The 15,003-nt window shown below is 34.2% G+C and overlaps 3 protein-coding genes across 3 annotated transcripts; all 3 read left to right on the top strand.

Annotated features, from left to right (window-relative positions):
- The first annotated feature begins 26 nt into the window (after positions 1–26).
- On the top strand, positions 27–3,660 carry LOC118055256 (cyclin-dependent kinase inhibitor 5). Its single transcript, XM_035067096.2, has 3 exons — positions 27–625; positions 2,891–3,094; positions 3,225–3,660. Exons 1-3 carry the CDS (start codon positions 135–137, stop codon positions 3,292–3,294), a joined length of 765 nt encoding a protein of 254 aa, XP_034922987.1. The 5' UTR covers positions 27–134; the 3' UTR covers positions 3,295–3,660.
- A 504-nt stretch (positions 3,661–4,164) lies between these two features.
- Positions 4,165–6,213, top strand: LOC118055257 (uncharacterized). The gene is made up of 2 exons (XM_035067097.2): positions 4,165–4,487; positions 5,748–6,213. Exon 2 carries the CDS (start codon positions 5,759–5,761, stop codon positions 5,969–5,971), a length of 213 nt encoding a protein of 70 aa, XP_034922988.1. The 5' UTR covers positions 4,165–4,487; positions 5,748–5,758; the 3' UTR covers positions 5,972–6,213.
- A 5,016-nt stretch (positions 6,214–11,229) lies between these two features.
- Positions 11,230–13,530, top strand: LOC118055255 (cytochrome b5). The gene is made up of 3 exons (XM_035067095.2): positions 11,230–11,537; positions 12,854–12,920; positions 13,019–13,530. Exons 1-3 carry the CDS (start codon positions 11,451–11,453, stop codon positions 13,267–13,269), a joined length of 405 nt encoding a protein of 134 aa, XP_034922986.1. The 5' UTR covers positions 11,230–11,450; the 3' UTR covers positions 13,270–13,530.
- The last annotated feature ends 1,473 nt before the right edge of the window (positions 13,531–15,003 follow it).

Consider the following 15,003-nt stretch of genomic DNA (forward strand, 5'->3'; position numbering starts at 1 on the left):
CACCCCTCGCCCTCCTCTCTCCCTTTCTCAAGATATATCTCCCTTAACCAAAAGCAACCCCCCTCTCCTTCTTTCCTTCACCTTCATTTCCCTCCCTTCCTCCCTCTTTCTTTCTCTTCTTCATCTACGTATGTATGAAAAAGAGGTTTCAGGAAATGGGCAAGTACATGAGGAAAGCTAAAACCACAAGCGATGTAGCCGTCATGGACTTGACTCACGGTGTCCGTACACGAGCCAGAACCCTAGCTCTCAAGAAACAACAAGGAGTCAAAGCCTCTCCTCCATCGTCTACTGCTGGTTACCTCCAGCTTCGCAGCCGCCGTCTCGAGAAGAAACCGCCCCCAATTCCGTCACTGCATCATGACTCTCCCAGAAGGCAGCATCATAGGCAGGGTGGTCAGAATAGTAGTAAATTGGGTCAGCAGCAGCGGCGGCAGCAGCAGCAGCAGCAAGAAGAAGAAGAAAGCCCTAGCCCTAATCTGAAATCGAGTTCCGGGTCGGGTCAAGAGAAAGAAAGGGGAGAGAGTAAAGTGGAGAGTAGAGAAGTTGAAGAGAATAATAACAGCAACAGTAAAGACTTGGGTTCTTTTGGAGATAATGTTTTGGATATTGAAGGTAGAGATAGGTGGGTTTTCTTTCTTTTTCTTTAATTTCTTGCACAAAGTTTGAGAACCTCTTTTATTCTTTAAATTAGGGTTTTTTTGTTTAGTTTTTGCGGGGAACGTGAAAACTGAGGGACATTGAAAAATTGATATGGTTTTTCTCTTTCTTTTTCGAATCCTTTGGTTTTTGGCAAAAATTGGGTTTCATTTTTGTTATTTGGGTTTTCAATTTTAGGGTTTTGTTTCTCGATTGATGAGGAAATGGAAGGAAAGAACGATAATTGATGTGGGTTTCCATTTTAAAAAGAATGGGTTTTTATTGGGGGTTTCTTCATGAAATTAGCGCGTGCGTGTTTGGTTCCTGAGAAAATGGAGAGAGAAAAGAAAACTCAATAATTTTATGTTTTTTGGGGGTTTTGAATGAAAACTCATATTTTTAAAATTTTTTATTGGGGGTTTCCTGATGAAATTAGTGTATTCGTGTTTGGTTGCTGAGAAAATGGAGAGACAGAGGAGAACAAATCAATAGTTTTATGTTTCTTGGGGGTTTTTAAATGAATTTTTCCATGTCTGTTTTTAATTGCTGAGAATTTGAAGGGAAAGAGACATGTTAAAGCCTCATTTTTACTTTATTCCTGATTTGGGTTTTATGTTGTTTTTTCTTTTCTAGCAGTGGACACTTTTTCAGGGTTTTCTTTCATCTATTTGGTTTAGTTTAAAGCTCTAGTTTGTAATTTTTGTGGCTCGGGAAGACAATAATCTGCATTTAAAGAGGATCGTGGCAGCTTTTTGGTTAGTTGTACTTAGGCTTCATTTCTAGAAAAAACTTCATTGCAATAAAGAACAGAATTTTAATTTATTTCATTCCATCCCCAGATAAAGTTTTTCCTTTTTAAAAAAGAAAAACAAATTGTGGTGGAATCCTTTACTAAAGCCTCACATTTTGTCTTTTAATGTGATTTTCTTTTTAAGAGTTTTGCTGCCCTTTCTGTTTGGTTTCTGAGAAAATGCCGTGTGGAGAAATTTTGAACCTAACCTTAGATTCTTGCTTCTCTGGACCAGCGAAGCTGAAACCACATAGCTTTAATTCTCTTTGAAGTGTTCGACTCGTCTTTCTGTGATTTTTATCTAGGAAATTATTGCCCTGGCTTTGTTTGGAGGTTTTGAATGAAATATTAATCATCTTCGTGGGAAACGAGATTCTTATTACCTCATTGCACTTGATCATTTGGTGGGTTTCTGTTTAACAATGCCTTGATCATATCTGCATAATGGTTTCCTGGACCTTACACTGAACAGGCTTTACAGTTCTTGCCTTTTTTTTTTCTTTTCAATTTGATTGTTTTTATGCTGATCTTTATTATATGTGCATAAAAACAAAATGGTTTTAACACGTATCCTCATCTTTTTCTGCCCTCAAACATGGATGCCATTGCATTATTTTAATCAAAAGAAACAAAGCCTGCTCCATTGTTTCTTTAACAATAGATGCCTCTGCATTTTTAAGCATATTATTATTGTTTGGTGATTCTTGTTTGAACATAAATATGCTTAATGTATGTTTGTCTTGTTATCACACTTGGTTTTTGTTTATGTTTGGACAGAGGACACCATAACAGAAACTACTTTATTTGGAATTAGCTGTGCTCAGTATTTTACTACTGATCCATGGACTCTGATTTGATTCAAAGCCTAAAGAATATCCTAATAATAACAGAGTTTGTGTCATATTTGCTTCATGTAATGGGGATAGGATATCTAAAGTGGTTTTCTACTTCTTTCTTGATCCTTTTGTGTTTGTAGCTATTGTCTCTACATAGTACTAATTATCTGCAGGTACAAAATTGAATTTGGGAAATAGAAGAATTCATTTTGGATATTTTTCTGTTGTGATTCCCAAAATTCGTGAAGTTAATTTCTTGGATTTTTAGTGCTTAAAGTGCATTATAGTTAAAAATGGGTTTGTTGCTTTTCTGTGGTGGTGCGAATGTGTCTAGTGTTGGAAGTTTTTTCAACTGGTTCTATGATTGGGAGTTCCTATCATCTTTGCAGAATTTACGTGGCCTAAGCTGCCTGGAAAATTGAGCGGCAATGTCTTTAATGGCTTGGAAAAATTCAAGTTTTCAATTGTTATGTGTGACACCATTCATGTCCTCTTCAATGTTACTTGCATAAGCTTTGTATTTATTATCAGTGCTGATAGTTTTATGACACGACTTGCATCATTATGCATAGTCTTAGGTTACATATTCTCCGGGCCCATGTCATATCTATCTTCTTTGTCACAGGAGCACTAGGGAATCGACTCCTTGCAATTTAACAAGAGGCACAGAAGACGCAAGAACCCCTGGTTCTACTACTAAGCCTGCAAACCCAACTGAAAGTAGCAGGAGGTTACATAACTCAACTCGAAGACACATCCCAACGGCCCATGAAATGGATGAGTTCTTTGGCCCGGCTGAAGAAGAGCAGCTAAGGCAATTTACTGAGAAGTATACATCCCCCATCTCTTTCTTTTTCTTCTTCAAATGATTTTTCAAGACTTGGGCTATCTTGCATGTAATGTTTCTGCTGCAAAGGTTGCATTCTCTTATAGCTGATAGAAATGTCGACTTTTGGCAGGTATAACTTTGACCCCGTTAGTGACAAGCCTCTCCATGGACGTTATGAATGGGAGAAATTGGATCGTTAGAAGACATTAGTAGTGGTGTTCAAACGGTGGTGGTGGTGTTATTTCCGTTTTCCATCGCCTGTTGTTTTAGCTGTAAAGAAAGTAGGTTTGTCAAGCATGTGTAGACTAATGGTCTGTAACATAACACAGGGGGTTATGGGGGTTTACTCAACAAAATACAAACCAAAGTCCTATGTCTAACAGATCATCTGAGAGGGGAAGTGAAAAGATGTAGATGTTAGGCTTCAGTGAATTAGGTCAGTCTCTCTGGTACAGAAATTTACTAGATTTTCTTTTTCCCTTAGTACTGTATTTTCCTCCCCTTGTGTACTGATGCAACTTCTAAAAACTCTCTGGAATAAGCATACGATCCTTTTCCCCTCTTTATATCTTGTCTGCTCCCCTTTCACCCACACTGTTCTTTTTTCCTTCAACTCTCTGTTTGTTTTATATCCATGTGAGAGTGCATCTTTTGATTCTCACCTGGCTTTCGATAGAGGCAAACGTTGTTCATCACCGACTAGTTATTTTAACGTTTATGCAAGAGTGAACGGTGGTGGTCGTGGCAGGGTGTAGCCCATTTTTGGAAGATTCTTGCCTTCTCATCAAGCTCCTCTTTTCACTTCCATGTCTGCAACTTTCATACTTTACTGCGCAAATTCCTGCAGGCTGAAGTTGGTGAAGGGGTTAATGGTGAGAAAAAAAACTAAAAAACTAAAATGGAATCATGAAAAAAACTGATTAGAATATTAAAAAAAAAACTTTCAGTTTGATTTCACCTGTTCAGATGAAAATAAAATAAATAAACGACACTATAAATAAAAAAATAAATGCAAATTTGTGCAGGGTGAAGTTTAGCGGTGAGAAAAAAAAAGTGAGAATTAAAATGAAATCATGAAATAACCGATAAAAATATTTTAAAACATATTTGGTTCGGTTTACAAAAATTAAGGGGCACTATATTTTTTCTTAAAAATATGCCTTCTAATTATTAACCCTAGCTACCGCTACTAGCAAGCAAGCCGCCCCTCTCAGCCCTCACAACTATCACACTCCCCGACTCTCAGGCTCCCCAACGCCACACCCAGATCAGAACTAACAAAAAATATCAATCTTCACTCCTGCTGGTATATCTCCAATCTTCATCTTCAGATCTAGCAAACCAGCCGGCCGCCTCCCTCTTCCACACCCGACCTTGAATCTTGTCACACCAGGTGTGATTTCTCTTCTCTGTCGATCTATGTTTTTCTTTTCCTTAACACATGTTTCTGATTTCTCGATGGAAACTGAATTAGTGTAATAGAATTTGTGGAGAAAAGTTTAGTACTTGTTTGAATCTTCTGATGAAAATACTATTCATTTTTACTCCGATGACCGTTTAAAAAACAGATCTTCAGTTTTGTGTTTAAAGATAGCTTAAAAGATTCATCGCCTGAAACAAATGTGAATTTGTGTTTAACAGAGGGAAAGAGAACAGAAGGTATATTATTTCCAAGTACATTACATAGGAATATACCAGAATTGATGATACTGATATTAGAGCCATTAAAAAGCACAAAAGCACTTGAAGGTGTTGGGCATCAGATTATTGTAACAACCTCGACCCAGTATGATATTGAAGTTCTGAACTCAATTATTTTCCCCCGTCAGTCTATGAACAAGGATTTTATTATAGCAATAGTGTGTCATTTAATCAGAGTCCTTGCCTTACTTCATCAAATGCTTGGAAGGGAGGGGAAAAAATAAATTAATAACATGATCACTATATACATAGTTCTCAGTTTAATTATAGAGCTCAAATTAACTATGTTAGAATTGATTAGGGATTTTATATACACTTACCAGACCTTCCTTGCCATGATGGTAGATGACAAAGCAATAGTTACTCATATCTACCATCTAATTTACTTACCTTTTTCCATTCATGTCATGATCCTATGCCAATGCCCTCTAACTTCTAATCATCTACAAGAAACTGGACTGTTGCTCACATTTTTCTCAGGTTTGCAGCTTTAAGGACTTTGGATTTTATTAGTGTGATGTGGGGGACCTTGGGTACCTTTTTCAATAGCAGAGAAGCATAAATTATAGTTTGTGCTTACGAACTTTACTGGCATTGTATCTTTACGCAAGTTATGATGACTTTTTTGTGTGGCATGGTTAATGCTTTGGCAGGAAAATTTTCAATTTATTGTAGAAGAATAATGGAAAGGAGTGTTTGTTTTTAGAACCACGTACATTACAAACAAGAAACTGACCGATTTGAAAATGTTAAAATATATTTGGGGACTCTTTCTGAAAAATGTATGCAAATTGCATACAAAAAGCTTTATCATATGTCTATGAGGCCATTTACAGAACATTAAATAATGTTCAATCTTAATCAGATTGTCTTCATGAGCAACTCTTTAGTTTTGGAAAGGAAATTCAGTATGAGTTATGTTGAGCTCTGTATCGTGCTCTTTGAAATGCAGACTTGTGCAAGATGAAGAAAGGAATCCACCCTCAAATGCAATGGATATCCTATGTGACTCAAGATGGCAGATTAATGCATGCTATGATGACAAAAATACACCATGTTGGCAACGTCTACCACTTCAGAGCAAAGCGGCAAATGGCTGAAAGTTTAGGTCAGATTGCCAAGTTTAAGCGGCGGTATGGGCAGGAGAATGCAGAAGCAGAAGATTCTGCAAAGTGACATTTTTTTCTCAAGATGCAAAGGGCAATCACTAGGCCTTGCTGGTTCATAATGCTGTAATAGCGTTGACCATAACTAGTTTACCATAGAGACTTTACTCTTGAAACTCACAAACTTAGTTGTGTTCTCTCAGTGCAATAAGTGTGCTGGTCCAGAAGTGCTTGAACTTTAAGGGCAAGGCATTTCCTGTAAAAGAAGTGCTGTCACGGCTCAATTGAAGTTATTACAATTAGCTTTCTTCAGCTCGGTTTATTTAATTTATTGTCTTATGCAGATTTAAGTTATGTTTTACGTTTTTTGCTCTGTCACTCTCAATTCCTTCAACTGTTAACAAAGATGCTTGGCACTTCTCATGGGTTGCTTGATGAAACTCCGATGGTCTCCGATCACATACATTCATGCTTTTCATTTATCCAGTCACCATGAGGATCCAGTTCATACACTACTTTTTCACAGGACTCTGCAGCTTATTTCTCTTACCTTTCACATGCACAAGCTTGATGATCGAATCTTTTTTAAAATGCACAGCAATCTTTCGCAAATACAAGACATCATACAAGAAAAAAGAAAAGAAAAAGCTTTAGATAAGGATGCTTCGCCACAGATCAGCACTCCAGCTGAATCACCTGATAAGAAACAACGACTCAAATCAACATCCTCTAAGGTAATGCCGTTTGGCTGCAAGTCTTTCTCTGTTTTTTTTTGTTTGAACTATATTCACATGACCAACTTGTATCCATTAAGCATGCTGCCTTTGATATATTTCTTCATAACCATTTTTCACATGTGACTTTGATAATCCAACAGTTTCCTGCTACTTTTAACTTATGTTTACTCTTTTTTTACCTCTGTATCAATTCCTTAAAATGCTGCCATGAGAGCTTGCCCACTCACTTAGCTAACAAATAACCCGCTATTGATTCCATATTTTTCCTTGGTTCTCAAAGAAGCAAGAATAAACACTCCTGCAACTGCTGTGTCACCGACTCCTTCCTCGGTTTCCTAATCGAGTCAAACTGGCCTCCTATTTTATTGATTCTAAGCTGTCTCTACAGCTCCTTCTCCCTGAGACTTTCCACCTCCATGCGCACGGCTTCTGAAGTTTTTATACACCTTCACCACCACTGTTTACTTGCCTCATTCCCAAACAACCCTCTTCCCAGCTTCACTGCAATGCTACTCTGCAATCAACACATTCAGTGCTTAGCCCAACAACGTAAATCTTACAAAGTCAATAGCTTTTACAGCACAACAGTGGAAAATTCACTTCACAATTGCTAAGCTTAGATGGGGCAGTGAAACATTCAACAAAAAACTAGTCTAGTTTACGGTTGATTGATGAAATAATATTCAAGTTATAATATCTAACAGCAAATTTACAACACTTTCGACTTTACTGTTTGATTGATTATCTGCCATATGCTCAGCCTAACATCGCCAGGCTCTATTTTCTGGGCCTGTAAACTGTCTACGTTGTTGGGATTGGAAAGAACCCCTCGAAACCCTACAAGGTTCAAGTGAATATTTTAGATTGTTGGGATTGCAAACAACCAGCTGAAACTATATAAGAATCGAGTCACTAATTTAGATTGTTGACATTGGAAAGAACCAATTCGAACTCTTTACCGTTCAGATCACTATTTTTTGTTTGCATGTTTTTTATTCATACTTTACATCAAGCTCGCTTTTTTCCCTCTTTTTTTTTTTTTTTTGCAAGCGGCATTTTCAGACTCTTCTTCACTCATATACTTCATTGATATACTCCACATACCATCGATGTATATTAATGACTTTAATGTTGGGATTTGCCATTAATAAACAATAAATTATGCAACCTATTCTAAAAAATAGGGTTATTATTATCAAAAAAACTACAATAATAATTACACCCATCATTGATAAAAATAATGCAACCCATATGTTGCCGTCATTTGTGTCATAATTAATGGCCTATTGTCTGCCATGAAATGCCTATAAATAAAGGCATTATTTGAGAGCAAAATAAGAGAAAGTGTAGAGAGTATGTGAAGAGAATAAGAGAGAAAAAGAGAAGAGAAGCAATGGCAGCATCTTTGCTGTCATTGCAGCAACTGCAAGTATAGCAATGAGAGCTGAGAGTAGAGTAGAGCGTGATCCTCTTTTTTTATATATTTGTTTTGTATTTTTTATTTTATTTTTAATAATATTAACTTTTTCATAAATATAGGTAATTTACCGAACCACATTAAATATTATATTAATATATTTAGTCTTTAATGAACAACTATCGATACATTATCGATCCGAGTCCTCAACATTTAATACCGTTGCAGGTGCAGCAGATCTCCAAGAAAACGACAACGTGCGCCATGAACATTTTGCTAATTTCCATCTTAGTTTGTTGTAGCTTTTTAAAGCCTGCTTGAGCAGCATGGTAGCAAACTATTTTTTATTCAAATAATATTTTTTTATTTTAAAAAAATTATTTTTAACATTAATTTATTAAAACATTTATTAATCTATCAAATCAACCTTGTACAATACAATAGCTATTACTAAACACTATTTTTATCTTACAGAGCACAACAATGAACAACATACCACAGCACATTACAGTAATCACAACAAAACAATATCAATCAACCTTGTAATAAAAACGGTTTCACAGTATAGAAACCATATCTATTAATTTGACTTTTATCAATAAAATAAAATTTATATTAGGAAAAAAGAAGAAGTTATGGCTGCTTTGGGAATAGAATTCTGACTTCTATTTTTAAATCAAGTAAAAAGTTTCGTTTTAAATTCTAAATTTTCCAGTGCGATACAAAGTTACTTCTTTTAGTTTTTTTTTAATATAAATATTTGAATTAATTTATATGTATTTCAATTAATTATATAATTTTTAAAATTAATAATTATATAAATCGCAACGCATTACTTCTTTTAGTTCTTGTCTGAATGCGTTGCTTGCCAGCCTGAAAATCAATCGGATCGCAATCTTGTTCGAAGTCCAAATAAAAGCAGTCTTTGGATTCATCCGGCGTCTCTCCTTTTGAATTGATCAAATAAATCAACATTACAGCTCAGTATTTAGTACTATGTCTATAGCAATACAGCTCAGTATAAAAAAAACTGTCAGTGGAGTATTTGTTCCACCAATGGTTTGTGAGACCAAAGATATATCATGTCAAGATTCGACCTTCATGGTTCATCCAAAAAAAAAACCAGAAAAACACTCGAGTGAAATTCAAAAAAAATTGAACTAAATCAAGAAAAACTAGGCAAAATTAATTTGAGCTAGTTTTTTCTTAAAATAATTGAACCAAAACTGATTGGTTTGAACCGATTCCAGTTTTTTTATAAAAAAAATTCTGTTTTAATTACTTTTTTTTTGGTAAAAACTAAAAACAAAAAAATCAATTTTGATTATTTTTTTAATAAAAACCAAATCAAATAAAAAATAATCTCCATGACAACAACTACCAAACAAACAAAATAGTTGGTCTTTAAATAAGCCCGTGGAAATCCAAAGATATATCATGTCCAAATCCAAAAAAACTAGAAAAAACTCAAGCCAAATAAAAAAAAAAACAAGCCAAACCAGGAAAAATTAGGTGAAATTAATTTAAGCTAGTTTATTTCTAAAATGAACCAAAATTTATTGGTTTGAACCAATTTCAATTTTTTTAATAAAATAATCTTATTTTAATTTTTTTTAATAAAAATCAAATAAAACAAAAAATAATCACCTTTAATAACAACTACCAAACAAACAAAATAGTTGTTCTTTAAATAAGCCTTGGAAAATCCACCGTTTCATGCAGCCTCCTCCTACCCAAAATACAATTCATTCAATGACCTCACTGCCCTCATCAATCTACTCCATTTATTCACTTCCTCTTCGGTGGGTGGTGTCAGGTGTGATACACACTCTTCACCAGTTTCTATCAAGTTGTCAATTCCATTTCAATAGCTATTTTATTTTTTTTTAATTAGAATAAAATATTTCAGTTTTAAAATATTTTGGTGTGCAGTTTTAGAATTATACTGTTCATATATATATATATATATATATAATTCAAATTCAAGATAAATTAATTATAAATTATACAATACCAAACAAATATAATTTCAAAATTTAAAATATTTTTAAATAGTCAAGATTAAATAGATTTTTAATCTAAAGTAATTCAACTTAAACAAAATATCAAAATATTATGAAAATAAAATATTTTAACAAAAAATATTTTAAATATAAAGTTAGGTCAATGTTATCAAGTAGCTAATGAAATCTAAAACATCCCTTGTTTTGCTCAAATTCCTATAAAATATAAACATGAAAAAAAATAACATAAATATAAACCATATATATTAGTGATAAATCTAATTTTAAAAAATTAATATTATTGTTAATGAAAATAGTAATAATAATTTTTAATATTATTATTAATATCATTGCTATTGAAAATAGTAATGAAAAAGATTTTTTTTTTTTTTTTATAATCAAGTGGTTTAATTAATGAAATTGAGCAAGGTTCAATTTGATTCAATAGCTTTTCAAGAGCGGAACGGAACATGTGGAATGAAACCGGAATGTTTCGGGCGAAATTTAGCCAAAAAATCCGGAACGGACCAAGATTTAAAATGAGATGAAATTTGTTCTGTTTTTTGAATTAGTACAGAATGTTGCGGCCATTCCAGGCGGAACGGAACGAAATTAACAACCTTGGTTTTTACCATAAAACTCGACCGAAATTGAAATAATATTCGGTTAATATGATTTATAAAAAAAATTAATAGATTAAAAATTACATTTTAACTCAATTAATTATATATATTTTTATTTTTTAATTTAAATCAATTGAGATTTTGGATCGGTCAAATTCTAATCAACATACTGAATTAATCAAGTTTCACAATATTAGTCAAAGCCTGTTTATTTTATATTTTAAAAAATTAAAATTTTATATTTTTATTTTATTTTAAATTAATTTTTTTAGTATTTTTAAATATTTTAATATACTGATATTAAAAATAAAAAATATTATTTTATTATATTTTCAATCAATTTTTTTTTTAAATAATTGTTATTAAACAGTTTTAATGACCTTACCGCCCTCATTAATCCACTCCGTTTATTTAATTACATTCCTCTTTGGTGGGTGGGTTGTTGGTGGGTGGGGGGATTCACATTTCACACTCTCATTAGTTTCTTGGCCCACGTATTTCTCCTCTTTTTTTCATGCTATTAACGCAGTCTTAGAGCTACTCTACGGGCTCTAAGAAAAAAAGAAGCTAAATGAAAAGATAAAAAATAATAATATTATTTTAACTATATAATGGTTTTTTTTATATGATCTTCTTACATTTAACGCTCCAGAGTTGAAATCGCTGTCTATCTCTCTTTTCCTGTTAACAAAGCAGACAAATCCCGTGGCTGGCTTGTGCTTCTTAAACCTTGTGGTTTTCCATCAAGAGAAAGTTGAGAAACAAGGAGATGGGTGGTGATGCCAAAGTTTTTACCTTTGAAGATGTGACTGTGCACAACAAATCCAAGGACTGTTGGCTAATTATCAATGGCAAGGTGAGATCTTTCATTGAGTTTTCTTCAAAGATTAGTTATTTCTTGCTCTTTTGTTGATTTTATGGTTTGATCTCCCGGACCCATGCGAGGAAATTTGAGATCTTTGGATGTGGTTGACTTCTGGTCGAGCAGTTTATTGATTTGATCTTGGTTTTCGGTTGAGATTTCAATGAGATTAAGTTATGTTTCCCGTGATGTTTAGATATTTTAATTTGCTATCTTAAGAGTCGTTGAGTGGAAATGTTTAGACCTCGTATACTTCTCTCTCTTCTTTTGTTCTACTTGATAAGCAGGGTTTCTTTGCTATTTTATATGGTATCCTGTGCCTGTATTTGATGATCGTCATTGCTGTTTATTGATTGCTTTGAGGTTAGATAGTGCATCACCAAGGTGGCTAATTAATATCAAGAATTATGAAATTTTGCATATCATGTGATTATTTGATGGTTTGGCTAGAATGGCAGACTGCAAGTAGCTACTTTATTCTAACAGATCATGTGGTTAGGCTGGGAAGTTTGTGCTGTATCACGACATTAGTCATTCAGTTTGGCAGGGATTCTATATTAGCTACCAGAACTCAACAATTTTTATGGTGCTAAAGAGAATGCAATTCCATTTACACCGCCGTCGTGTAAAATTTTCATGAAATGCTTCAGCTTGCTACATGTATTGTTCTTATGATTTTCCGATGCATATTTGTTGTGTGTGGTAGATAATTATCGTGGGTTTTTGCTTTCATGCTTTTGCATTTCTCGGCATGCAAGTAAATAGGAAGTGGATTATTTCTGAAATTCCAGCAACTATTGTTCCTCTAGAGAGTTATTAGATGCATCGCCCATGCTTGGCAATCTAGGACGCAATATAGGGGACATACTAGTGAAACTATCAAAATAAAAAAACCAAAATGACCATGTCCTGCATGGTTTTGGACTGTCTTGCTTGTGAAGACTTTCAACATCAATTTGTTTCTCAATTTTTTTTCTCTACAATTGCAAGCTACATGTACCAAAAGTTGAATCTTTGTATGAATTTTAATACTTCTGAATCAATGTGAAATGAGCAAGAGGGGGTGGTGGGTGTGATTGTTAGTGTGTTGCTCATATTTCTTCCCAGTTCATCCCTATGCTGTATGAAACATATTGTTCCCTGTCCAAAATATGATAGGAATAGCAAATGGTAGACCTTTCTTAGACTACACGAATCTAATTTTTTCTGTTCAAATGATTCATCTTTAAAAAAAAAAAAGCATTTTTATAGGCCCTTAGTTTTAAAACTGCTATGCTCTCTCTCTGAGCCATCTTTGTTGGTTGGAACAGGTTTATGATGTTACAAAGTTCATGGAAGATCACCCCGGTGGTGATGAGGTTTTGTTGTCTTCTACAGGTAGAGCCCAAACTATGGCCATTCGAAGCTTTTTCTCAAGTTTTTAGCTCATAATGTACTGCTAGTGAGGACTCATATTGCACATCTTCGTTTTGCAGGCCAGGACGCAACTGATGATTTTGAAGATGTGGGTCATAGTGATAGTGCCAGAGAAATGATGGCCGAATACTGCATTGGAGATATTGATGCCTCGACTGTCCCCAAGACAACAAAGTACAAGACTCCACAGCAGCCTCACTACAATCAAGATAAGACCTCCGAGTTCATTATCAAGATCCTTCAGTTCCTAGTTCCTCTTGCTATATTGGGTGTGGCCTTTGGAATCCGCCTCTACACCAAATCAACTTAAGATTCTTGGATCGTGCTCCAATCACAAACAACCAGTATTTTATCTGAGCTACTAAGGCTTTCTCGTTGGCTGTAGTTAATCCTAGCAAGTTAAGCTTGTTTCTTTGTTGTCTATGTTATCATCAAATCCCATGTTCAGAACCGTAGTGTAGTCCCATTGTGGTGCTTGAGCTTGTTCTGGCCCTTCGTTCTGCTATATTACAGCTCTGCTATCGAACATGGAAAATGAACTAAATGGTATTTCAAGGCATGCCTTCTCATATTTCATCTGTATTTCAGACTACCATCTCTCATCTTTTGTTTGCGCATTTGCATTATTGTGTCTCTAGCTGTTTCTCTTATTTTGAAGCCAGAATCAAAACTGGCTAGAGTCGACTTCTTTTCTTTTCTTCTGCTAGTTTTTTCTCCCGTTATATCATCTTATCTTTCTTAACCATTGGATTTTAAATCTTATTTTTCAATTATTGAATTTCTATAAAACTTTAAATTAGCTTTTATTTAGATTAATTAATTTGAAAAAGATACACACACACACACACTAAAACATGACTAAACAATATATACAAAAACTATATTCAGAAATGTTGTGTTTAAATACTACACCATTAGCTCAAAGTTTTTACCACACTCTTATTTTTCAAAAAAATTCTAAGATTTATCAGTGCATCTTTTATTTAGGTTTGCGTGTCCCAATCCAAACGATAGCGTACTACAAGGACTGAAATCTAAAGTAAAGATTTGGTACAACGACTCGACGATCACGCAAGAGAAAGAAAGAAAACGGGTTGATGGAGTCGCTAACTTCATTGAAATGGAAACTCAAAACCTAGAAGATAGGATCTAGGGTTGTTTAGGACAGCTGAAAAATTTTGGTTTTGTTTAGGACCTCAGGCATGTGGTGGGACAACACAAGGATACGTGAACTTCTTGTCGTAGAACGTGCTGAGGCCTTGAAGAACTTTTCAGCAGGCTTGCCAGATAGCAAGAAGTTTCTGACATCTTTCCCATCAATCACGACATAATTTATCCTCAACTGTGGCTAGCAGAGCTCCGAGCAATGTCACCTCGACAGCAAAGACCAAAAAGGTTCAATCAATAATGAAAGCATTCGAGTTGGATCAGAAGTAAAAAAGTAAAAACCTTCACAAAACTTTCTCTATCTGCTGTATTGCTTTGAGTCTCCCAAGGACATTTATACAAATTGTTGGGTAAGTGATATAAATTGTGTATGTGTGAGCCTTTCAAATAATGCATAGCCCAATTATTATTTTTGAAACAATACGTATAAGGACTCGTGATTCTTTGCCTCAGGTTAGGACAAGTACAAAATCAATGAGAATAATTTGTACCGAGGTTCAACCAGAGTAAGGGTGTATTTGAGATTGCAGGATGATGGTGCTTCGAAGTTTTTTTTATTTAGAAATATATTAAAATAATATATATATATATATTATTTTTTTTTATAAATTATTTTAAATATTAGCATATTAAAATAATCTAAAAACATAAAAATATTCATTTTAAACAAAAATAAAATTCAAAATTTAAAAAAACGCGGTTTTCATCACGTTCTCAAACACACTCTAAAAAACCTAAGATAAATTATCTTGTTTGTCTTAAGCATAGTTTTCAGACTCGGCTCGGTTTAAAGTTCGAGTTCCGGGTTTTAACTGGGTTACCGGGTGGCCCAGGTCTTTTTTTTTTTAAAAAATAAAAAACGATATCGTTTCAGTAA

Source organism: Populus alba, chromosome 1 (assembly GCF_005239225.2).
Source record: "Populus alba chromosome 1, ASM523922v2, whole genome shotgun sequence".
Lineage (NCBI taxonomy): Eukaryota > Viridiplantae > Streptophyta > Magnoliopsida > Malpighiales > Salicaceae > Populus > Populus alba.

Excerpts from the sequence above, each read along its gene's own strand:
- LOC118055256 (XM_035067096.2), top strand. The coding sequence starts at position 135 with ATGAAAAAGAGGTTTCAGGAAATGGGCAAGTACATGAGGAAAGCTAAA. Across the intron at positions 626-2,890 it reads GATATTGAAGGTAGAGATAG|GAGCACTAGGGAATCGACTC; the intron begins GTGGGTTTTCTT and ends TCTTTGTCACAG. Across the intron at positions 3,095-3,224 it reads CTAAGGCAATTTACTGAGAA|GTATAACTTTGACCCCGTTA; the intron begins GTATACATCCCC and ends GACTTTTGGCAG.
- LOC118055257 (XM_035067097.2), top strand. The coding sequence starts at position 5,759 with ATGAAGAAAGGAATCCACCCTCAAATGCAATGGATATCCTATGTGACT.
- LOC118055255 (XM_035067095.2), top strand. The coding sequence starts at position 11,451 with ATGGGTGGTGATGCCAAAGTTTTTACCTTTGAAGATGTGACTGTGCAC. Across the intron at positions 11,538-12,853 it reads GGCTAATTATCAATGGCAAG|GTTTATGATGTTACAAAGTT; the intron begins GTGAGATCTTTC and ends TGGTTGGAACAG. Across the intron at positions 12,921-13,018 it reads GGTTTTGTTGTCTTCTACAG|GCCAGGACGCAACTGATGAT; the intron begins GTAGAGCCCAAA and ends TTCGTTTTGCAG.